Below are 26,195 nucleotides of genomic sequence, written 5' to 3'. Positions count from 1 at the left end.
CTCTAGTTTATAATGTTTTCTTTTAAACTGCACTTTGGAAGTCAGATATTTTTTGATTTTATAGCAGAGTTTCCCATACACTTGGATCATCCGCAGGCTTTATTTATTTTTTTCCTGTTAAATAATTTATTTTTACATCTTTTGTTCATTTTTGTTTTATTTATTGTTCACATCCCTCTTCACTGATACTTTCCTGTTGCTGCACGGTCAGGTTGCATGGGTCAATCGATTAAGTAACAGATGGCATCTTATTTCAGAGAGAAAGGCCGCAAGAATCAATAACCTGTACTTTATCTACATATAACAAATTATTTTGTTTAGGACTGCTGGTATTTGCTTTAGTGACTAAGACTTCTATTTTTTCCCCACAATAAGAAAGTTTGCCAATTCGAATGACTTTTGCCATTTTCATGAGTTTAATTTCAGCATCTGCATTGTTTTCGTGCAAAGAGTTCCCTGGTGTCTGCAGTTTTCTGTGTGCATTATGTTACATTGAAAATATAATTAATATCCAATGAATTTCGGTATCTGGCACCTGTCCAGTCGAAAATGTTCCACACACTGCAGTTCTCACTGTATTCAGTTTTTACATTAAGCTTAAGTATGGCATTTGTTGTTTCTCACAGCTCTATCTTTCTTTACTGTTTTCTTCAAAATGTCTACCACTTTTCTTTTTCCTTAGACTGCGGCCGCTGGATGTGGAATTCATGAGGCACCTCAGTAAGGTGGTTAATATCATTCCAGTCATTGCTAAGTCTGACACCATGACGGTGGAGGAGAAACATGATTTCAAGCAGCGGGTAGGAATTTCTTAGCTAAACTGTATAAAATGTGGCCACCCAAATTGCTACCGGTGAACAGTACTAACTGACACTTCACGCTCACAGGTCCGTAAAGAACTGGAGTTCAATGGCATTGAGTTTTACCCCCAAAAAGAATTTGATGAAGATATGGAGGATAAGGCAGAAAATGACAAAATCCGGGTATGGTGTACTAACAGCTTTCAATACCTTTAAAAAAAAAAAAGCCACCTTTCCTGGATATCCTTATTACCTCCCTTATGTAAAGCTCAAACATCTTGATGACATGGAATCTGCGTGTTTGGATAATCCTGTGATTTGGATTTTCTCAAGTAAATGACTGTTTCTCTGTCCACTAGAAAGGACTCAGGTCCCAGCGGACCAATTTCATTGAAATCTTGGTAAACTTATTCTTCCAGAGGATTTCTCACTGTGAGATTTTTCAATTAGAACATACTAAACTATTTTTTAAAATTTGAATAAACCCTTTTAAAAAATTTTTGAATTTATCTATCTTAAAACATTCTGTGATACCTCAGTTACTGATTAATCTACTGGACTCATTTACTGAAAATGTTCAGATTTAAAGATCATGAGTGATGCTATTTCACCTCGCCTTTTTTCTTTTATGTGTCTGACAGCTAAACAGATCTCCAACACAAGGTATTGAAACACCTTTACAAACGTCTCTCAGAACATGATTAATATCACAATGATGCCATCTTGCAGTTTTGAGAAAAGATTTTAAAATGCAGAGAACTTAGCTCACGTGATCTGTGCCCTTAAGTGCCGATTCCCATAATGCCTCGTGCGACACAAGAATGCTGAGCACAGCAGTTTACCTGTGTGTGTGCGCTTATGGAGTGCACACACGAACCTTGCAGCTAACACAATTCCAACATTCAGTGTAGAGAAGCTACATTGAATCTGCAAATGACAAAATAAAAAAGCATTCACAATCGGTTGTCCATTCTGACAACTGCAGAATTATGTTAAAGGAATGGCAGGTGGCTTCTTTTTCTAATAAAGCTTACATAAAGATTGTTAATGTACCTGTAAAAATCCTAAATGGAAAGTAAAACACATTTCACTTCTCTAACCTTTTTTCTTTTTTCTAACTTCTGCAGGAGATGATGCCTTTTGCTGTAGTAGGTAGCGACAAAGAGTACCAGGTCAATGGGAAAAGGGTACTTGGGCGGAAGACACCCTGGGGAGTTGTTGAAGGTAAAAACTCTATAGATGTATCATGCAAAAAATGGGATATAGCGGCCGAAAAACTTTTGCTGTGAGGTACATTTATCAGATCACCACCATCTATATAGACAATCAAATCCATTTTTTCCTTCTATTTTAATCATCAATTATTTTCCAAGACCTATTTTTACAAATTTTTTTATTAGGGCACTAAATTACTTAAAACAGTAACAAAGTGAAACAGGATGCATCACTGGCAACACATTTACTCTTTCGTGAACAACTACTGGAAAGTTCTTTCTTGCTGATGAAAAGGCATATGGGGCAAAGAGCAAAGATCCTCGAAGGCTGTTCTTGCACGGGATGCACTTGGGAGACTGAAGTGTTTGTCCTTGAAGACTGCACCTCCAACAGCTTGCATTCAGGGTATTCTATCGAAAGGATTGTGCTAATGTTGTGCGAGACATGCTCTCTTGGGTGCATGGGCAGGCATCTGTGATAAGTGTGGTCGTGGCCTCAAGCCCTTGGCCTGACCTTCCCCTAAACATGCAGGACACTGTTCAGTTTCATGCCACCAGTCCCATATATGTCAGAGATGGAGAGAGGTTCCTGAGGAGAGCCCTGGCCACAAACATTACAAGGTATTTAAGGGGGAAATGTATTGCTGTGTACCATAAAAGGATTGGGGTTACCATTATCAGTTGGTAGTTCCGGGGATGTACATGCCCAAGTTCCAACAATGCTACCACAACAACCTATTTTTGGTTACCTTATATACACAAAAACACTGGTTTAACATCCTTGAGGTGGCATAGTGACCAGTGATGCACAAATACGTCTGGTTTCATATCCAGACATGTACTACCTGTCAGCAATACAAGACCCCACCTGGTCTCTCCTCTGGACAGTTACAACCAGTGTCTATTACACTACCAGGGGAGTGCCTAGGTGTGGACCTAATGAGACTGTTTCCCACCAGTAAGAACTGGGAGAACCTCCCAGTGGTGGTTGTGATTTATTTTACCCAGTGGATGAAGCTATTCAAACTGGCCAATGCCATGGCAAAGAAGATCTGCTCCATCCTGAAAGATGAGATATTTATCTGAATGGGGTGCCGAAGAACATCATAACTGAAAGGGATCTGCCATTCCAGAACTCTGGAAACAGTCCACCTGAAGACTATCATATACAAACCGCAGCTCAGTCGCACTGAGCAGGTGAACTGGACCCTGAAGACAATGATTACATCCTTCATCAGAGACCATCATCAGAAATGGGCAAAATGGCTGCCCGAACTCCGTTTTCACATTGCACGTGGCTATTCATTAGGTTGCAGGTGAGACCCCTGCATTAGCTCAAGGCAGACAGATTAATTATCCTTTTGAAAAGGGAATTGGTCACAATCCTCCCAAACCAGACACAACTCTGCATGAACAGCTCCAGACTATCCACCACATTCCACAAAAAAAGAAGGAAAGGATGATGGAAGCCCAGCCAAGACAATCTTGGTGGTACAGCCTGAAACACAAACCTTGGTTGGTAACAAAATTTGGATCAGGATAAGGGACACATTCCCTCTCAAAAGCCACTGATAAATTTACATATAAACTGGCTCCTGAATGGTTCAGCCCACCCACCATTTGGAATCAAAAAAAGGTTTGGTGACTTGTTCCGTTGAGTGGGGATTGCTGACAACCCAAAACGTAGACATTGTTGTCATCATCGCCAACCTTAAGCTTTGTTTTTCGGCCATACATAACTGCCTGGGGGTGGGGAATGCAGCAGCTCTACTTAAATGGACTTGAAATCGCATTATGAGGCTCTACTTTTAAAAAAGGAGCTGTAAGAAGCCATCAGTGAAATCACAATTGTTTGGTTATCTTTTTGTTTCAATGCTTCACTCCACAATTGGATTATAATTACACCCATCGGATTACAGTTTTCTCTGGACTTATGTTCCTGATCTGTTCCTGCTTTATCGTTTGATTTTGTCTGAGTTGAAAAATGCCTTTGTTCGGGGATTTTAAATTTTTGCAAATCTTCACTTGCAACTGAACCATGGTAGGTCAAAACTTTACATAAAATCCAGGAGGCTGCTCATAGGGAGTTTCATTCCCTTCATCACCCTCATCTGTATCTGTGGAACTTTTACAGTTAACTGTTTTTTGCTTTGTGTTTTGCCAGGTTTCATTTGTTTTGTGTTAGTTCAATAATTATCTAATTGGGGTTATTTAGGTTCCTGTGTTTGCAATTTTTGTTTAATTGTGTTTGCTGTCATCGTTAATTTAATATATTTAATATATTCTTTATCACTGATTTACTGGGTTGCTGTATTAACGTGCCCCCATGTGTGAGTTTGAGCGTTGCAAGAAAAGGTTGGGTGCATTCCTGGCATCCCCAAATTAAAATAAATATATCACCCTTTCAGAACAGTGAGGACCTGAGTGTCTCATGGCTGCTACATGTTGGAAACTACAATTAACACAAAGTGGTCAACCAACATGACCTGAAACTGGGAGAAGACCCATAATCTAAAATACTGAATCAGATCCTGTAAATTCAACACTCAAAGTGGTTAATTCAGACATTTAGATGTAGCTACAAGTGGGGAACCTGCAAGGAAATCATGAAGCCACTATGATTTCCTAAATCATGGATTAATTTGTGGAGTATTGATGATACAGCCTGTAAAATAAAAAGAGCAGACAAAGAAAAAAGGTTTGAGGTAGCCATCCCGTTTACTTGACAAAAGTTGACTGAGTTGACTTTTAAGTCACAAGAGGTCTTCACAGACATGAGTCCAAAACAGAACTGTGGTATACAGGCAAAAAATGTCAGTTATAAAGCAGGCTGACAGGAACAGGCGAGTTCAGAGGGACCGGAGGTGGAAGTAACGTTATTTGGAGGCAGGGTTGGCTGGAGTGGAAACGAAAGTGAATTCTTTAAGAGGTGGGTTCTTCTGTTAGTCTGCAGTGGGAAAGAGGAGAAAGATTTAGAGTACGGCACTAACCCCTGGTCTGGCGGAGAATTACAATTATTCAAACCTTTAAACTGTCTTCTATTTTTAAAGTGATGTATGCCATTGTTGTCAGCAACTCTGCCTAAACTCTGTAAAAAATCAATTGCTTTTAGTAGTGCTCCTCAGTGCATGTGCTAGGCAAGGATAAAACAGTTTTCTAATGTCAGACGTTTAATGCCATGATTTAGGAGCCAGCCAAGGTACCAGGCTTATAGAGAAGTCTGAATATACCCACAGATTTATCTAATCTGTGATATTCAGAAATTATTCACTTCAAGAAAAATAACACAGAGATGATTTGGCAAATTTGAACAAAATTCAAGGATTCTTTCTGCCTGCTGGCAGGTTCAGTAAGCTTAGGATATGGACTTTGTGCTAAGAAAACAAATTATTTGATTTCTTTAAAGCCTATGGTGAAGGAAAGTAAAGTCAGTAGATAAGTAATAAATCCCTCAGATTTGTAAATTCCTACTTTTTCTGCATCTCAAACCTAACTTAATGCAAAAAAGCAGTTTTCCATTTTTGATGCATTATTCAGTAAACTTCACTTTTAAAGCAAACACATTACTTTCAAATTATGCACGAAAAGACAAAGAACGAAGAGCAAACAACTGGTTAAAAGGATTAGTAAGATATGTTTTGAAGAGTTAGAGCTTATGTTTGCTGTTACACTGTCACTCTGATGATTGTGTGCCCCTGTACTGGCAGGACATTATCCTCGGCTAAAGATAAGGTTATAGAAAAAAATGAACTTAAGTTTGAAAGGTAGTGTGTCGTGTATTGACCATACACCAGGTACTGAATGTGTTTATAATTATGTATTTTTTTAAAGGCAGAGTTTGTTTTTTTTCCCCTGGATGCACAATGACAGCCACCTGTTCTACCTCACATAAAACACGTACATGTACATATCAAAATATAAGAGATATGTTTTTCTTAGTATTAATTATTGCATTTATATTAATTAAATAACGTGCACATTTTATATATTCTATATAATGACAGGGGCACCTCTTTGTGCTCCCTCAGCCCAGAGAACAAATGCTCAGATGAGTTCTTTATCTAAAAACTGGCTTATTTATACAAAATCAATACACAATGGATAAGTAATAAGAGAAAAGTAAGTTTAAAAAAAAAAAAAAAAAAAAAAAAACAACAGGCACAAAACCCAGGATTCTGCACTGGGCCCCACCACTCTGGCCAAGCTGCCCCTTTGCCAGCTTAACCTCTGTCCTTCTTCTTATATAACCCAGCCACATGTACTATATTTCTGGGCCAATTTCCCTTCACCTTTTCTGGTGTCAGGAATGTCACTAGAAAGGTCTATGGCCATCTCTCAAGCGCTCCCTCTTGTGGCCAATGGTGTTCCAGTATCTCTGATACTCATGGCACAGTTTACTCTAGCCATTACTAGTTCACCATTTAACTTGGTCCCACCTACCCTATGCATGTTTGACTATTAATACCTGCTGACTATGACGCCAGAGGGTCGTAACATGTTGTGTGTTGGTCACACATACAAGTAAGGCTTTAACTGTACTTTGTATACCTGAGAACAATTTTGAATTTGAAATTGTTCTGACACTTACCGGCCTGGGGATTTAAATAATCAAGCCCCCTAATATATATATATATATATATATATATATATATATATATATATATATATATATATATATATATATATATATACACACACATATGTAGGCATAAGCACATTTTTCATGTTCCCAAGTGTCTTAAGTCATCTAAGTGATGACTCAGGCGCCGCCGAGAGAGGCAGCCTTTTCAGCAGCTCCGTGTACGACTATATTTTTCTACTTTTATTTTTCTCTTTTTTATTGAAAATAAATCACTTTATTTTATGTGGATTCGTTCCCTGGACACACTTACTTTTACAACGTGGGCATGGATTTTTACACGCCGAGACTCTATTCAAGTACTCAACTTAGAGCGCTGAGAACAAATGCCAGTGCCGGTGTGGTTCCCTATTTACCCAACGAGGTAAGAAGTCGGTATCGTGGCAGCAGAGTAGGCACTAAGCTAAAAATGAAGCAGCTTGCGAGAAAGTGGCGTTTTAAGCCCTCTGTGCCTTCTGTGATTCTGGGAAATGGGAACTCAATCTCAAATAAGATCGACGAACTGGCTGCGCTGGTGAAAAATGTCAGAACCTACAGAGAATGCAGTTTGTTGTGCTTTTGCGAAACGTGACTAACTACCACCATCTTTTTTATTTGTGAATTTCCCCTTTGGATTAATAAAATATCTATCTAATGGTGGAAGTATAATTTATTGAAAATTAAAATAAACAGAATTTTAAACAGAACACAATGAGGGAAACAAAATTTCCATTGTGCCAGAACCCAGAACAAATAAACCTTTGCCATCAGCCATTGATCCAAGCGTTAAATTTGCTTTCTCCATTATATAGTCACAGGGTCTTGGTACCTTTGAAAGTAAGGCAGCAAACCACCCTGGATGGGATGCCCTACTTTTGCAGGGTACACTTAATGTGCACACCAGTGCTCACTGGTACAGAGACAATTTAATATTATGAATTATTTTGGATGTAAAAGGAAATCACAAAAAAAATCAATGTCAACAAGGGTTAAGCATGCAAACTCCAGACATAGCAATGCGATGGGGACCAAACCCAGACGCTGTGGGGCAGAGGTGTTATCCAATGCATCTCCATTACCCATTTTGTTATATTTATAGTTTCTAAACCAATGCAATTTTGTAATGTAAGAAAAGTATTTAGAAATTTCTAAGGAGATTTACAATATACATTGTGCATAGTGGAATGCTAATGTAGCCGAGTCAGGCCTGAAAATCTCTTTAATTGTGTTTTCCTATGTTGTGTCTCCTCAGTTGAAAACCTGAATCACTGCGAGTTTGGTCTTCTGCGAGATTTCTTAATCAGGTCAGAATTACCACTATTTTACTTTTTATCTTTTGTTCCTTGTAAATTAAAGTTTTTTTTCCAGTCATGGCTACCGAACAGTTTCAGATGAAGAGCACTAAAATGACATTTTGAGTTGATTTTGAGTGGTTGATAAAAAGTCTTCCTGATTTCAGGTACTTTGTTACTTCAGGTACTTTGTTACTGTCAGGTACTTTGCTAAGTTTAGGGTTAGCAAAAACTGAAAAAAGGACATTTCAAAATATTACAAATGGGCCTTCTTCAGGAAAAAACTAACAGGTTACAACCTACAGATGTTCTGCTGCACTTAACAGTAGAAACTGAGACTTACTTTTTTTGACCGCTGTTAATCTGTGCTTGTAGCCGTTGTGCTGTGAGGCGCCCGTCGCGCAAGCTGGTGACCCTCAGAAACTTGTCTCCTAATTGGCTTGGAGTTTCTTCCAGTTTCCAATTGCCTTCGGATTGTGTAGGACACCACTAGACTCATGGACACTTGGATTTTATTGCAGTTTCTCTAAAGTAAAGGCTGACACTTCTAAGGGTAATAATACTCTGCCTCATTTCCTTTTTTATTTGCCATTTTCTTGTTATTATCACTGGAATTTACAACTTTCTTCAGTGTCATATTGTCCAAGTAGTTCTGCAGAGGGTATAGTAACACAGTCTGCTAGAACTCTGCTTAAAGACAAACAGAGAGGTTTTTAAGTAATCAACAGAAATTGGGACACCTGTGCAAAGTGTTTGCTTCATCTTGCAAGGCTTAATTTACTTGAATGGCTGCAGAACATCTGTATTAGGGTGGCATGCTGGTGCAGTGGGTAACGCTGCTGCCTCGCAGTTGGGAGACCTGGGGACCTGGGTTTGCTTCCCGGGTCCTCCCTGCGTGGAGTTTGCATCTTCTCCCCGTGTTTGCGTAGGTTTCCTCCGGGTGCTCCGGTTTCCTCCCACAGTCCAAAGACATGCAGGTTAGGTGCATTGGCGATCCTAAATTGTCCCTAGTGTGTGCTTGGTGTGTGTGTGTGTGTGTGCGTGCGCCCTAAGGTGGGCTGGCACCCTGCGCAGGGTTTGTTTCCTGCCTTGTGCTCGGTGTTGGCTGGGATTGGCTCCAGCAGACCCCTGTGACCCTGTAGTTAGGATATAGCGGGTTGGATAATGGATGGATGGATGGACATCTGTATTAGTTGTTCCCTGACGAAGGCCAATTTGTAATATTCTGAAATTTCCTTTTTTTTTTTCAATTGCTAATTTAGCCTAAACTTTAAATTTTAGATTTACAGTGGTGTGAAAAACTATTTGCCCCCTTCCTAATTTCTTATTCTTTTGCATGTTTGTCACACAAAATGTTTCTGATCATCAAACACATTTAACCATTAGTCAAATATAACACAAGTAAACACAAAATGCAGTTTTTAAATGATGGTTTTTATTATTTAGGGAGAAAAAAAATCCAAACCTACATGGCCCTGTGTGAAAAAGTAATTGCCCCCTTGTTAAAAAATAACCTAACTGTGGTGTATCACACCTGAGTTCAATTTCCGTAGCCACCCCCAGGCCTGATTACTGCCACACCTGTTTCAATCAAGAAATCACTTAAATAGGAGCTGCCTGACACAGAGAAGTAGACCAAAAGCACCTCAAAAGCTAGACATCATGCCAAGATCCAAATAAATTCAGGAACAAATGAGAACAGAAGTAATTGAGATCTATCAGTCTGGTAAAGGTTATAAAGCCATTTCTAAAGCTTTGGGACTCCAGCGAACCACAGTGAGAGCCATTATCCACAAATGGCAAAAACATGGAACAGTGGTGAACCTTCCCAGGAGTTGCCGGCCGACCAAAATTACCCCAAGAGCGCAGAGACGACTCATCCGAGAGGTCACAAAAGACCCCAGGACAATGTCTAAAGAACTGCAGGCCTCACTTGCCTCAATTAAGGTCAGTGTTCACGACTCCACCATAAGAAAGAGACTGGGCAAAAACGGCCTGCATGGCAGATTTCCAAGACGCAAACCACTGTTAAGCAAAAAGAACATTAGGGCTCGTCTCAATTTTGCTAAGAAACATCTCAATGATTGCCAAGACTTTTGGGAAAATACCTTGTGGACTGATGAGTCAAAAGTTGAACTTTTTGGAAGGCAAATGTCCCGTTACATCTGGCGTAAAAGGAACACAGCATTTCAGAAAAAGAACATCATACCAACAGTAAAATATGGTGGTGGTAGTGTGATGGTCTGGGGTTGTTTTGCTGCTTCAGGACCTGGAAGGCTTGCTGTGATAGATGGAACCATGAATTCTACTGTCTACCAAAAAATCCTGAAGGAGAATGTCCGGCCATCTGTTCGTCAACTCAAGCTGAAGCGATCTTGGGTGCTGCAACAGGACAATGACCCAAAACACACCAGCAAATCCACCTCTGAATGGCTGAAGAAAAACAAAATGAAGACTTTGGAGTGGCCTAGTCAAAGTCCTGACCTGAATCCAATTGAGATGCTATGGCATGACCTTAAAAAGGCGGTTCATGCTAGAAAACCCTCAAATAAAGCTGAATTACAACAATTTTGCAAAGATGAGTGGGCCAAAATTCCTCCAGAGCGCTGTAATAGACTCATTGCAAGTTATCGCAAACGCTTGATTGCAGTTATTGCTGCTAAGGGTGGCCCAACCAGTTATTAGGTTCAGGGGGCAATTACTTTTTCACACAGGGCCGTGTAGGTTTGGATTTTTTTTTCTCCCTAAATAATAAAAACCACCATTTACAAACTGCATTTTGTGTTTACTTGTGTTATATTTGACTAATGGTTAAATGTGTTTGATGATCAGAAACATTTTGTGTGACAAACATGCAAAAGAATAAGAAATCAGGAAGGGGGCAAATAGTTTTTCACACCACTGTACCTAAACGTTAAGTGTTCTAAAACTTTTGACAAGTACTGTAGATGGCATATTTTTGTATTTTTTCAGTGTGAAGTGGTTGGAAAACAGATGGATACTTTAAATGTGGAGTGCTTCATTAAAGTATTCATGTAGAAGATAATAGGTGTGTAATGACACAGGATCAAATGTAGATAATTGTTTAATAAATGATCCTGTGTGACTAGCTTCAACAGGCAGAATGAAAACTTTCTGTAATCTCTGCAGTCATCCTACAAAGAAAGAGGGCTATTTATCTTTAACTGTACTTAATTTATTTGATGCATGTAAGAGTCTGCAACCTTAAAGCCCACACAGTTTGTAGACTGACTACATTTATGTTATTTTTGCAAACTGATACTTCTGGTTTATAGGGCTGCAGACCTTCATAAGTTGCAGGCTTGACTTCTTGAGGCGCAACACACCTCTGTATGAAGACAGATGTCCAGCATGTGTGCTACACTGTTGTTTCAGTACCTGCTGAAATCAAACCAATTACACTGGTCACCAAAAAATATTTTTTGTTTGCTACTGGGAACTTCAGAGCAGCTCTCTGTTAAGTTTTTTACAAAGATTTCATATATGAAATTGGAATTAAGCTAGCACATCAGATTTTTGAGATACACATCAGTGCCGTTTTAACACTTTTGAATATCAATATATCAACACATTATCTAGAGTTTGAACTATGTCCCACCAAAATTGTTTGAATGTGTTTATTCTGAAAACAAACCAGAAGACGATACCAGAGACACTTTAAAACAGGTTTCTGTCAATTTACCTCAATATAAAAGTGAGGTCAGTGTGCTCAAAATTGTCTGAGGCAATTGATTTTGCACTTGTATTGCACATCCGTCTCTCTTTGCAAGAACCAACTGTAGTCACCCATCATGCTCAGAGTAAATTTTCCCTGATATCGGTTTTCCGTTACCTTTATATCTTGATGAAATCCTTCCCCATGCTCATCTCTGACATCGCTTAGATTTGGTGGAAAAATGTCGAGATGAGAATGTAAAAAATGTGTCTTCAGTGACATTCTGGCTCCCGTAAGCTAATATACTTTCAGCATATTCTCCACAAGCTCAGTATAAATTCTCTGCTTTGTGACTGTCAAGAAAATTCTGGACAACCTGCATGAATGAGGGTGCTGCTGATTCAGTTGGCTTCAGTTTCCTTTTGAACTCATCGTCAAGCATCAGTTCACGGATTTCAGGGCCAACAAAAACACCTGCCTTAATTTTGGCTTCACTTTTCTCGAGACCAAACTTATTTCTTAAATGCTGAAACGCATCACCTTTACTGTCCAGTCACCCTAATTGTCCAAGACCTGAAACATCATAACTAAAAAACGGGAGTCAGCAAGTGAAATTTGTTAAAGTACAGATGAAAGAATCCCAGTAGCAAAATACTTGTTGACCAGTGTAATTAGACAAATCCAGGTTGTAAGAATGACAGGATCAGGCTGTAGTGTGGTTTCTGACACTTGATTAAATCAGCTAAACGTCTCTACTGCAGCAGTGAGAAAGCTGAGTAAATTAGACAGAAAGGTGGTGCAGCTGTCCATTTCTGAACATTCGATAAGCATGGTTTATAAAGCGGCTGACAGATGAGAGTTTACAGGATAAAGCACCACCCACTGATTCATTAAGGGATTTAGTGAGCACTTCAGCTGCAGAATATGAATGCTGAGGATTAAGATTTTTACTTTCGTTTTGCACTAAGGTCCCACCTGCAAGATCTGAAAGAAGTGACCCACAACATCCACTACGAAACCTACCGTGCCAAGAGGCTGAATGACAATGGCGGGTTGCCACCTGTGAATAATCCGGACTCAGAAGAACAGCACGAGAGCAACTTGTGAACAGGAGGCCTGTTACCAACCCCCTCCACCCAAGCCCCAACCATTGACCCTGCACCCTTTTCCCTCACTGCACCTGCAGCGTCTTCCCAAATTTTTTTACTGAACACTTTTATCTGTGTATCTAAATGGAAGTGCATGTATGTATGCGGGAAGTGAGCTTGTTTTCCTAGGCCAAAAGAAATCCTCAGATATATTTTTTTAAATGTATTTTTTTTTTATTTTACTTTTTCATCTTTCCACACTTTAATGAAAGCTGAGCTTCAGTTCATTTTTCAAGTCTTAAACATCTCCAACCACACAGAAACTGAGTTCCAAAATAATTATTTGGTTTACCTTCCTGTGTCCAAAATAATAACGTACATGTCGACGCAGTAACATTGTTTGGAGGACATTGCATTCAAAACTGTTAATGTATTGTAAAACTGTTATGCACTAGACCTTCAATAACCATTGGCTCTATAACAAATTTACTGAAACACCATGATTGAAATGTATTTTCCATTAATTCTTTGAGGGCTGAATATTTTTTCCAAAAAACACAGTTTTCTGAAAAGCACACAAAGCAATGGTTTCACACAAAAATCAACATAAAACATCTGACGCTGCTCGAGCTGCTCACGGGCAGTGGCGGCCGCAGTCGCAGAACAGCGCAATGTGGTTTGTACCTCTTAACATTGTAAGCGGCAGCTACATGAACGTGTTCAGCACCACGATCAGCTGATGCTGATACCTCGCTTTCATTTTCGATTACTTGCACCAAAATCAGAGTCTGACAAGTCAGAGTTCAATTCAGCGATAATATATTAAACGTTGTTCACGGAGTATTTTACTTGGCGCATTTGCTTAGATCTCTCTCCAGACGTCGATGCCATTTTCCCCATTGTTTGCTCTTTGCTACTCATGTGAGCGCTGGGAATCTCAGTCAAACCAACATAGCTAAATGTCCTTTAAGCAAAGAGAGTCAAACTAAAATATAAGGTGCTTTTTTTCACCGTTTACTGCTCTTGACAAAAGTCAACATCTGCCCTGAAAAAGTTAAACTAAAAAAGCTCAGAAACATTTATAAGACATTTTAACATTTAATGCAAAAAATTTAAAAATCTGCAGCTTTTATTAGTTTTACCCAACTTTAATAAAGGAAAACTCAACTGTATCAATAAGGCTCTTAGCTATGTAATCACAATTCACTTTGTGGCCCCTATTTAAATAGATTAATTGTTTCTGCACTTAATCTGTAGATGCAGAAATATGCAGCACAGAGCAGCAAGTTTGTTTTTGTTTTTTCTGTGAAATTCTAAAATATGAATATCGTCATCAAAGTTATCAGGAGTCAGTACTTTCTCCTTCATTCCATTCTGTTCATTTTCTTGCTTATTAATATTTTGCTGTCCTTTTCTTTTTGCATACTTCTAGTAAACAATTGAATGTCTACACGTTAATCACCACCTGTTTAAGTAGCAGCTTTATTGATTAAAGGAGGGTACTGATTAGAGGTTTAGAAAATAATTATAAATAAAACTAACAACACCCATTGTTTTTGCACTAATAGCATAATTAGGTTTATCAGCACAATCCTACAGATCATTTTCAATTTAAATCTTTACTTGTGACTTGACTTCATAATGAGCTTACTTATTTGGAGATTTCACTGCGCACAAAGATGCTTTTGTAACTGTGTATCAGTGCACCACACTGCACTTAATAACCAATCACATCACTTCTTCTCAAATTCACTGAATCTGACCAATCATATGCCATGCGATTGCAAAACTCAGCCTCTGCCACTGAGAGAACTATCAGATAATTACTTGTGTAGGAATGCTTCAAGCCCTCGGAGAAATAACAACCAGCCCAGCCTCCCGAGCTACTAAGTGATCATTTTTAAATTTGGCACTTGTAAATTACAAGGAAAATTATCAGGAATGTTGTCATTAGCATTTCTGAATATTTTAAGTGTACAATTTTAGAGTTTTAGATTAGTATTTTTGTGTTTACTACCTTGTAATTTGATCACAGTCTACATGATCTGAGTTGTCATGCAGGGCCTGCTTCTAGGTCTGTGTAGTTGTCATCAGTGTTATATCAGCATTTAGCAGAGAATATAAAAACAGAAAACAAAATGTATAAATCACTATCAATCACCCAACCAAATTACTCTTCAAATTAAGACCCTCATCCAAGCACTAAACCACACTGTCTGCTGCCTCCCAGATTATTTTATTGAAAATCTAGGCACCCTAAGTGTAATGCTGGCATATTACAGACCATACTGCAGGGCATTAGCTTTGCTCGAGGGCCCAATGGAGTAACTACTGGCATTTATGGGATTCGGACTGGCAACATTTTCGATTACCGGCGCAGATCCCTATCTTCAGAGCCACCACTCTGCCTCTCACAGATCACACAAGCACTTTAAAAAAAGTAGGCTCTGCTTTAGTGCCACTTCCATTACTGTTCAAACAATGCTTTCCTTGCTGTGTGCTTCTTAAATCCACGGTTTTCAAACTTTTTTGAACAAGTACCACTCCGCGAGGACCAGTAAACTGAAGTACCACTGTCAATGAATCGTTAATTTACACCCATGTTGTTTTGAAGAAAAAGTCACTATAATCACTATAATGACTATAATTATGACGTTAAAGTGAGATTAAACTAATTAAGGAAATGGGTGCCCGCGCTAATAAAAGCCGGCTTGGAGTCTTCCACGCATTTACAGTAGTATACTTATAGTATACTGTATATGATTATATGCAACATATTGGCATTCTAGCAACATCGATTCGTGGAAAATAAAGGACCACACGAGTACCACTTGGCATGACTTGAAGTATCACCAGTGGTACGTGTACCACAGTTTGAAAACCTTGGTCTTAAACCACGTTAAATGTTTCAGTGAATTTTTACAGAGTTTTCAAAGTACTCTCACTGCACATGCTGATGCTTGACAGTGTTCTGCCCATCCTCTGAGCTAGACAATAATCATCTTCTAAATGGTGCCTTGTCTGTGACACATAACAACACTGTAGCTTTAGAAATAATTCTAGACATAAAAGGTACTGCCCAATGAGCATTCACAAAAAAATATTTAGAAACCATTTGCCAACTAAATATATTCTTGGAAGGGTAATGTACACCATTAAGGTTTACATACTGTAGGCAGAAGAAGGAATTCAACTGATATAGTAAATCTACTTTAGATCCTATAGGACCAGAAACTATTAGCATGGAAATCAAAAACAAAATTTAGGTACTGCAAAAGCATCTCTTACTCGTTTACTGTTATGTAACAAGACCTTAAGAAACACTTTAGGTCTTCATAACACCTGCAAATCATCAGTAAAGTGTTTATTCATCTCTGCAATGTGTCCTGCTAACAGAACTTCACTTTGGAGTGGTCTTGATAGTACATATTTAGTGTAAGACCTGTGAGTCCTTCACATTAGCAAGTTATTTTACCATCACGTCAATTTGCCACAACGGAAAGAGATAAATAACTGATCTACTGATCAAGTGTTATGAAGTCCAAAAGAAGCCTTTGTTAAGGTCTTGTTACATAAGAATACATGAGCAATAGATGTATTTTTGTGCTACCTAAACTAAAGTGTTTTCCAAAAAGTGAATGTTCATAGACAGATATAGATACTTTATTAAACCCAAAGGGGAAATTCACAATTCATAGTACCAAACTGGAATCCCACCAGCCATTGTTTTTACAATATGGCAATTCAAGTTAGGCCTTAACATTATACCTAACAATAGGCAGGAGAGAGGTCATTACAGAGAAATAGGCCATTGAATAGGTGATGAAGTGTCTCTCTTGGAGTGCCATGGTTATTGGTGGTCTAGTGTATTTGTACAAAATGAAAACTCTCAGTTTTATTAGACACAGAAGCAATACGGCCTGTCCACACCTCCCTGTCCCCCCTGTCTTAGGCTGTGCTATGTCTTCATGGTGCTAATTGTTGTAAACAACAGTATTTCTGTTTAACTGGCAATGTCTAATACTTTAGAAACATATCTGCCAGAGGACAGGCATTTTACATTTGAAAATATATGATTGACAGATAGTTTGCCCCTCTTTTTGTTCCCTATGTTATAAGAAAAAAAAAACCTAACCATGAAAGGTAAATAATGTAAGCTGATGTCTCAAAAATGCATTACGTCTCTGATCAGTACAGGGAATGTGTATACCTTTGCTGCAAATTTATTTAGAAATCATTAGTTGCAGAGAGGGAAACTGTGCAATCTCTTGCAGTTATTAAAACAATTCAAACCAAAGTACTCTGCATATTTTCATCCTCAGATGGATTCCCGTCCATGACTAGAAAAGCCCCAGCCAGCTGTGTCCAACGTGGGGGTTTGCTGCATAGGGCAGTGCTGTGGCCATCCGTGGGGTTTTCAAGTAGTGGACACTGCCTGCTGACTGTAAGTCTGTACATGAGCTTATGGCATAGCTTTTCATTTTTTTTCTTAGAAAGCCACGAGTAACTATGAGTGAGTAAATGGGCCATTGCTTACTCTGGGTAAGACTGAGGGATGTTCACAATTTGTAGAATATTACATTTGCTTCTAACAGCAATTTTTGCATAATTCAGACTGATATTATGGAGGGCATGTAATCTTGAAGTTCAGAATTTGGAAAAAAAAAATGCATACGTTTTATAATTGGAAGCTGTCATTCTCTGAAGCCAAGTGTTTGAGGTGTGTACCCTTCAGTTTGAATAATCTTGGATAATGGCGTCTGACAGCTAGGCTTCTCTGTCAGTGTTACAAATGTGTAGTGAAGCGTGAGTTTGAAAACTCTGTGGAATGGTGTGTGCATAGCATGTAGCACAAGTACCATTTATTTTTTACTCCTAAAGGCCACAGGGAATGACTATTAATTACAATGCCCTTGTAAGTCTTTGTACCCTTAGGTCTACCTTGCAGCAGATCTTTAGCTAACAGGATTTTCTAAAATTTTTTTGGCCAGACCTAAATATTTATTTAAAAAGGACTGCTATCCAAGTGAAATAGCTTGGAAGACATAACTGCAGTGAAATGGCTGGCTATTACTTTAATCATCATATCATCATTCTTGTTAACTTGTCATGCTCTAATATATCCAGTTCACAAGAGCAACTAAGAAAATTACAGCTAAAGTGGTGGTGACCTCGGCTTGAATAAAGTTGTCTTTACAACTGTGCAAACAAAAATGAATAAAGAAATAAAGAAGAGCTCCAACGTGCAAAGGTTTGTGAGCCTAACATCTGCCCACCTTCAAGAGCGAATTATAAAGCGGCAGGCGAAATAAGAAACTCTTGCATTTGATCTGACACGTATGAAATAACTGAAAGCTTTATTTTATGTATGTCAATAGTAGTGTCAGTATTTTTACACACACGATATGACGTACTGACTCCAGCTAAAGACTTTTCATATCTGGTCTTTGGGCAAGTGCAGTGCTGTCATTTCTGAGCGAGTTCTTTCACTCGGCGATCCATAAATAAATATTCAGCCACAAGCCGTGTGCAATTTCATATCTTTCAAACAAGTCGCACACTATGTGTTAGCTTTTTACAGCTTTCAATTTTTAGACTGTTTTTTTTTTTTATAGTGATTTGATCAGATGGCAGTCTCATGGCAGCTCACCAAGCCTGGATGAGACCCCTGAGCCAGAACAAATTAGAGGGGTAATACTGACTAATAGGACCACTGCAGCTGATATTCCATTGCGTAGTTTTAGTGTAGAGGATGCTGACCCCCTGATTTCATTCACCCCTCTCTTTATAGTATAGAACATATCTTTGATAATGGAAACTTATCATCCTTTTTTAGTTAGAATTACAACATACTTTCTTATTAATAATGGTGTTCTTATTTCACCTTTGTTGATATCATCCAGCCATCCACTTTCTGACTATGTTTATTCAGTAATATGGTTAGAAAACCCAAATTCTCTGATAGCACCGGACACCGTTTAGTGTCATTTTAGAGTCGATTCAAAATGGATATTTTAGGAATATGGGACGAAGCTGGAAAAAAAAAAACACACACATGAGCAGACTCTTCACTGGTGGCGAGCTGCTGAGAGTCAACCCCAGGTGCCCAGAGCCGTAAAAATAGGAGCAAAAAAAACACTACCACCATCATTTGTATTTTCCCAGATGTTAAAGAAAAATCACTATGCCTACAAAAATAAACCTTCTGTGCTGTGTTCCGTTAAGATGGATTTTAGCAATCAAGGATATAATTGCAGGCCATCTCCCTGAGTGTATTGTTTGGAAGATAACTTGTTTTTGTTCTTGTGTTACTTTACATAGCAGCAGCATTTCAGTAGTGATTTGAAACGGAGCTGATTGTTCCTTTCTTAAAATTTAACAATGAAATCTCCCATGTAAAGTAAAGCCAAAATAAATATTAGTTGGATAATAATTGCATCAGTAAACCCAAACTCTGCAATACACCATTTGGTCCTGGTATCCACCTTGTGCCCGATGCTGGCTAATAGAGGGATAGACAGATCCAGACTCACTGCTGTTCACACAACCATATCAAATTGAAGTGTAGAAGCCATATGTTTGATTGGGAGGACTAGCCCTGTAAAGCATGCTGTACAAACCCTGCACAATCTTCACATTTCTCCTGCCTTAAATGAGTGTACAGTGGCATAGACCTGCTGACATGTACAGTTATAAGAGCACTATGAGTGTCAAATCTGCTGGCAGGGCACACCATCACCTGAGAAAAAGTTTTAAATACAATGCAAAAGTAATAACTTACAGGTAGGACATTTTATAGAAGTAATTTAAACGACTATGTGGTCTTGAATGAGCATCAAATAAACATCACATATTACGCCTGTTCATGAACAGTTAATTTGTCATACAAAAGCAGTTAAATCGTGTTAACGGGGTTTATGTGTGTATCCGGTGCCAAGATGAACATTCGACTGCACAGTGTCTGTGCTTTCACATTGGTGTAAATCAGCCTTAGGCCAGAAATGTAACCATTTTAATCCAGGGTTAACTCATCTCAGACTATGTCCTTGGGTCCTGGCTAAGTCAATCCCAGAGTACAACCTTCTAGGATACAAACACAACTCACATATTTGAGCACATTTTCAACATTGTATTACTCTAAAACCCCAATGGCCTCAGATCAACTCCTCTCTTCTGCTTCCCACGCTGTTTAATCTTACCTTACCTTTTAAGCTATGTGGCTTGTGAAATGTGCACACCACGAGTCCAGCAGCTGCTTTGCTTCCAAGTCTTTTGTTGAATGATACTTCCGCTCAGTCATGTTGCCACTGTCTCCCTCACATTTGTCTTGTTTGCCCATCCAGGCTGATGTCAAATGTATTTTCTGTTTAAAGGGCATAAACATTTTAAACACCTTGTCATTGATATGTGAAAAGCCATATCTCAGAAAAAAAAATTTAATAACACATATCCCTCCCCACCCAAGAACCCCCAAAATATCACCCAATAAAGACGTGTCTAGAGGTTTTGTGTTATATGTGTATGTAATTGACATTAGGGGCTGTATAGTTGTAGCGCTGCTACAAGAATAATGCTACTGTACTTTTTGTAATTGTTGTTACAGTTTTGTGTACAAAATGTGTAGTTTGCTATTGTGAAAAGTATTCTGAATTTGCCAAAAGAACCTGTATTAAGTGAATGAATTATGAGTTTTTTTGTTTAATGTTTTATATATACAGTTTATATATTTTTTCATTATGTTATTATTGTATACTTATGGTACCTGAGAGCATCAGCCAATTCAGCGTTACACAACTGTAGCATATCCTTGAATCTTCAGAGTAAATTGAACCAACAAAAAAAAGACATCAAAAGCTGGATAATAACTAACACAGTTACAGTCAGGCCCATAAGTATTTGGACAGTGACCCAATTTTCCTAATTTTGGCTCTGTACCCCACCACAACGGATTTGAAATGAAACAATCAAGATGTGACTGAGGTGTACACTTTCAGCTTTAATTTAAAGGGGTTACCAAAAATATTGTATGAGCCATTTAGCCATTTTTACACACGGACCCATTTTCAGGGGCTCAAAAGTATTTGGACAAATAGCTGACAAGCTGTTCCATAGCCAGGTGGGAGCGGGTCCCTTGTGATTTCATTAACTATTAAGCAGGTAGAAGGTCTGGAGTTGATTCCAAGTGTGGAATTTGCATTTGGAAGCTGAACTCTCAATATGAGGTTCAAAGCAAATAAAAATCCATGCAAATAAAAACAGGCCATCATTAGGCTGAGAAAACAAAAGAAACCCATCAGAGAGAGAGAGACCAGAAACACCAGGAGTGGTGAAATCAACCATTTGGTACATTCTTAATAAGAAGAAACACACTGGTGAGCTTAGCAGCACCAGAAGGTCTGGAAAACCACAGACGACATCTGTGCTGGATGATCACAGAATTCTGTCCTTGGGAAAGAAGAACCAATTCACGACATTTAGCCAAACCAAGAACACTCTCTGGGAGGTAGGCACTATCACTGCCAAAAGTCTACAATCAAGAGAAGACTTCATGAAAGTAAAGACATGGGGTTTGCAAGGTGCAAACCACTAGTAATCGTCAAGCACAGGAAGGACAGAATACTGTAGACTTTGCCAGAAAATATTTTTTAAAACCAGTCCAGCTTTGGAACAGTTTTATTTGGACAAATGAAACTAAAATCAACATACACCAGAATAATGGATGGAGAAGAGCATGGAGAAGAGAACGAGTGGCTCATGATCTGTAGCATACCACATCATCTGTAAAACATGGTGGAGACAGTGTTATGGCATGAGCATGCCAATGGAAGTTAGTCACTGGTGTTTATTGATGATACGACAGCTGGCAGAATTAGCAGAATGATTTCTGAAGTGTACACAGCTATACTGTCAACTCTGATAGGATGACACTTCACAGTACAGATGGACAATGAGCCAAAACATACTGTGACAGCAAACCCAGTGCTTTTCAAGGCAAGGAAGTGGAATATTCTTCAATGGCCAAGTCAATCAACTGACACCTAACATAACAGGACATGCATTACACTTGCTGAGGATAAAACTGATGGCAGAAAGTACAGTAAAGGCCTGGCAAAGCATCACTAGGGTGGAAACCCAGCACTTGGAGATGGCTATGGGGTCAGACTTAAGGTAGTCAATGACCGTAAAAAGATTTTCAATCAAATATTGAAAAGGATCATTATATTTATGATAAGTTTGTCCAAATACTTTTGCGCCCCTGAAAATTGGAGTACCATGTATATAAATGTCTGTCATTCCTAAATGCCTCATATGATATTCTTGGTAACCCCCTTGAATTAAAGTTGAAAGTCTACACTTCAATCACATAATGATTGCTTAATTTCAAATCCATTGTGGTGGCGTACAGAGCCAAATTTATGAAAATCTGTGTCACTGTCCAAATACTTATGGGCCTGACTGTATAAAAGGGACAATCTAGCACCTTGCATCAAGAATGTAGTTCAAGTATTTACCTTACTCTGGAATGTTCTGCTCTTCTCCTTTTCATGTATTCAAAGCTCAGCTAGCCTGCTGTGGAAATGATGCATTATTGTAAATTTTTACTTGCCGTTAATAAACACTTAGTACTGTACATGGAAGCTAGTTTAACTGATTGGTTACGGTTTGGCTGTTCAGAGCACAATGTGTTGCCTTTTTGAATAATATCATTTAATGAATGCATGCTTTCACATCAGAAGTTCATTTCTAATGCTTTTTAATGGGTCACTGACCAGCCAGGGGCAGAATCATCAGGGGTTTTGGGTAAAGCTCAGGTCAGGGAAAAGACTTATTGAATGACGGTGACTGATAGAATCTGATCTCCTAAGCCTCTAAAGCTTGAAAAATGGGGCTTACCAAGACTGAGAATGCCTGGGTAGTACCGCTTTAACAGCATGAAAGTGGCGAATGTAAAAGGTACATGTCCTTAATGTCAAGAAAAAAATACGCAGTCGGCACAGAAAGTCACCAACCCTTTTCAAAATGTGTACATTTTGTTATATGACACTCTGAAAAGAAAACCAAATTAAACTAGGTTGTTCCATTTTTATTTACACACAGTAAACCCCATTAGCTAGTCGAAAATAATATTCACAGTGCTTCATTAATATTATAATTGTAAAATACATTAAGTGAGTTCCTGCTGTAGCATCACCAATCACTCTACAGATGACACAACAAACTAGCACCCATCAGTGATCACTTGTGGTGAATTTGATTAATTCAGAATAAAAGCAGCTGTTTCTAGAGGATTCCACTGCTGGAAAGAAGCCATACAGGGCAGAAGAAAAAACTTAAGCGTGAAAAGGCACAAGTCAGGAGATGACTATAAAAGTCTTTAAGAATCCCATGGAGCCTGTGGGATAGTTAAAGTCAAATTAAGTGAAGGCACACAGCATCACTCATACATAGGCATCAGAAACATTGTGAGCCCCTATGCTCCTGGGGCCCCCCATCCAGTGTCCATTGTGCCCATACATTAAGATGGTCCTGACCCAGACCCTCCTAAACCAGGCTATCCCTCCAGAGTGAAACACCAAACAAAAGGATAAATAATCAGTGGGGCTATCAAGAGGTCAAAAGGCAGACCTTTATGTGTGATATCCCGTGTAGTGGGAAAGTGTTCCCAACATACACTCTGGACATCTGATAGTTCATGAGGCGAACGGGATCAGAGGAGAGAAGAGATGCCAACCAAAATTGAAGGATGAAAGGTGCCAATTTTATTTACAAAGAAACAGCAGTGTCAGGTGGGCTTTGTTTCACAGTCCTTCAGTGCTGACACTCCATCAAAAAGCTAATAGAAGAAGAAAGGAAAAAATAACGGAAAAAAGTGTGTACTTACAGTAAGTACAGGGTGAACCAGATCTAATTATGCAGATCGTCTGGATGACTTTGATTTATGCGGGGACGATTCCAGTTCGGCGCAAAGACGATTCTTCATGTCATCAGTTCGCACACTTCTCGATGGTCCGGGATTTTTCAGGTGATTTTCTATGTAATAAACCTAAGTTATAGCGTAATGAAAATTACATAATTAGATCTGGACCACCCTATACAGTGCACTCCTACCCTTCTCTATACAAAAACTACACACACACACACTCCAAAAATAAAGGCAGTCTTTCTTCTTTATCCCTAGCTCAGGAAGCTCCTCAAAAAGGGATAAAATAGAGGAAAAATATCCATCAATCCATCCATCCATTCTCCAACCCGCTGAATCCGAACACAGGGTCACGGGGGTCTGCTGGAGCCAATCCCAATCAACACAGGGCACAAGGCAGGGAACCAATCCTGGGCAGGGTGCCAACCCACCGCAGGACACACACAAACACACCAAGCACACACTAGGGCCAATTTAGAATCGCCAATCCACCTAACCTGCATGTCTTTGGACTGTGGGAGGAAGAGGAAAAATATGTACAAAAGAAATCAAAAAGAAAAATAATTGCATCAAACCCAAAAGAAAAACTGTCCAAAAACCAAATATACGTATATACTGTATACGTCCACCAAAACTATCACTCGGAGATACATTAATAAAATAATAAAAAAAAAAAAACAGTACTTACAAAGCCGTCAAGAGTCAAGTAAAATGGCAATTGCTCCCTGAATAGCTCAGCAGTGCCTAACCCTACCTCACCTTTAGGTCCAATGACGACACCCGTTGGCCAGCAAACTGCCTAAATATAACCGGCAAGGTTATCCAGCCGGTCCCACCACCCCCGGCTGCCCCATGCACCTATCCAAGTCTACACTGGTGCGTTCACGCCACGCGCTGGGTAAATTTCCATTTAAAAATCGAACCCCTGCCGTTCAGTGTGGTGGGTGCGGGACTGCGCTATCAGCGCATGCTCCCAATGAACCTGCGGGTCGTGCCCACAGGCCCCACAGAGAGCCAACCGCTATGCTGAGCTCAAGGTTGCCGACGCTCCAGTTAACTAAAACTTACTTACTTAGACTACGGGATCTCCAACTCTTACTCAACCTCAGTTACAAATGCAAATGCCGGATTTTTCTTCCAGGCGCACCACACTTTAAACCGCCTACTGGCGTGTGAACTTGAACACCTGCTGAGGAGCCCGTACTGGCCATTATACCGGTTCTCCATGTGAGTTGAGAGCCCCCACGCCTCACAGCGCGTTCCTGCGGCAGTGCCGTTCTTTTACGCTGGGGTCCTTTTACTGTTATATGCATAAAGGTTCAGTTTAGCGTTACTTTATCTTAAATTGGTACGATGTGACAAACATGCAACAAGTTCCTCACAAATCTGGCCTGTAAAAAGGCACTACTTAAAAAGATCACGTCAGTATTGGTTTATGTTTTGCTAAAAACACCTCTAAGATTCTGTGGCCAAGTCAAAACTGGTACTGTGGTCAGATTAGACTGAAGTTGAACATCTGGGCCAGGATAGGATTAAACATTTTTGTATGGCTAAAATTTTGTTCCGATGTTCTAATGCAAATTGACACATCTGGCAAAACCCTAATACACCCCACCATCCATAAAAGCTCAATTTTTACAGTAAAGAACATAGGTGGCAGCATTTTTTGGGAAGGGTTGGGGATGAATTTGTCTTCTGTTGGCACTTTGGTACATGTTACAGTAGATGAGAGAATGGTTGTAAAATATTGGCCAGTTATTGAAGAAAACTAGTGAGGAAGTTAAATATAAGAAGATGATCCAACCTTCAATGTGACAATGACCCAAAGCACAGAGCCAGAGCAACCAAACTGTAGCTGGAGGACACAAAGGTGATGGGGACTCTGGACTAGGACGCACAAAGACAATCTAAATTCTCCTGAAAATCGTTGGAATGACTGGAAGAGAACAGTCCATCAACGGTCACCGCAATGTTTGACTGAGCTCGAACGATTCAGTAAGGAGAAATTGGTGTGCAAACCTGACAAGAGATGAATGCAATAAAGAGAGGCTGTAATTCAAGCAAAAAGGTACTTCACACTCAGGTGGGCATTCTCTTATACAACTCAGTTATTCTGTTATTTTCTTGCTTTGTTTGTCGCTTGGATTTTTACCAGATGCAGTCTGTAAATACAACTGACAAAAGTCTGATTTTATTAATCTTCTTTGTGGGCTATGCAATAAAAAATGGCAAGAATATTAAAAGGGAGTGTTGATTCATTAAACCCAATGATCTGCAGTTGTTGGAAAAGCTGCACAGTTAGGACTGAGTGATGCTGGCGCATGCAGGCTCCATAAGATACTGAACTAGGCCGCAAGAGCTTGATATGCAAAGGGCTGATGCTGAGTCATCGTTTTTAAAATTTTTTCTTCTTTTTCATAATCATGAATACACTCATCGGCCACTTTATTAGCTACACCTGTTCAACTGCTTGTTAACGCAAATATCTAATCAGCCAATCACATGGCAGCATTTCAACCTATAGACATTGTTGAGATGACCTGCTGAAGTTCAAACTGAGCATCAGAATGGGAAAGAAAGGGGATT

At 39.2% G+C, this 26,195-nt stretch overlaps 2 protein-coding genes across 4 annotated transcripts in view; one reads left to right on the top strand and one right to left on the bottom strand.

The window, feature by feature from the left end:
- septin3 (septin 3) overlaps positions 1 to 25,852 on the top strand; it is a 127,982-nt gene extending 102,130 nt beyond the window's left edge. For 2 of the 3 annotated variants that reach the window (XM_028815330.2, XM_028815329.2), the window contains exons 6-10: positions 683 to 800; positions 888 to 983; positions 1,928 to 2,024; positions 7,885 to 7,936; positions 12,569 to 25,852. In XM_028815330.2, the coding sequence (XP_028671163.1) occupies positions 683 to 800; positions 888 to 983; positions 1,928 to 2,024; positions 7,885 to 7,936; positions 12,569 to 12,707 (502 nt within the window). In that variant the 3' untranslated portion in view covers positions 12,708 to 25,852. The remainder of the gene's footprint in view (positions 1 to 682; positions 801 to 887; positions 984 to 1,927; positions 2,025 to 7,884; positions 7,937 to 12,568) is intronic. The other variant, XR_007936457.1, reaches the window with a different exon arrangement.
- Positions 1 to 26,195, bottom strand: part of triobpb (TRIO and F-actin binding protein b) — a 287,315-nt gene that overhangs the window by 30,460 nt on the left and 230,660 nt on the right. The gene's annotated exons all lie outside the window — the stretch shown is intronic.

This window comes from Erpetoichthys calabaricus, chromosome 12 (genome assembly GCF_900747795.2).
Source record: "Erpetoichthys calabaricus chromosome 12, fErpCal1.3, whole genome shotgun sequence".
NCBI lineage: Eukaryota > Metazoa > Chordata > Cladistia > Polypteriformes > Polypteridae > Erpetoichthys > Erpetoichthys calabaricus.
This window is presented reverse-complemented; position numbering and strand designations above follow the sequence as displayed.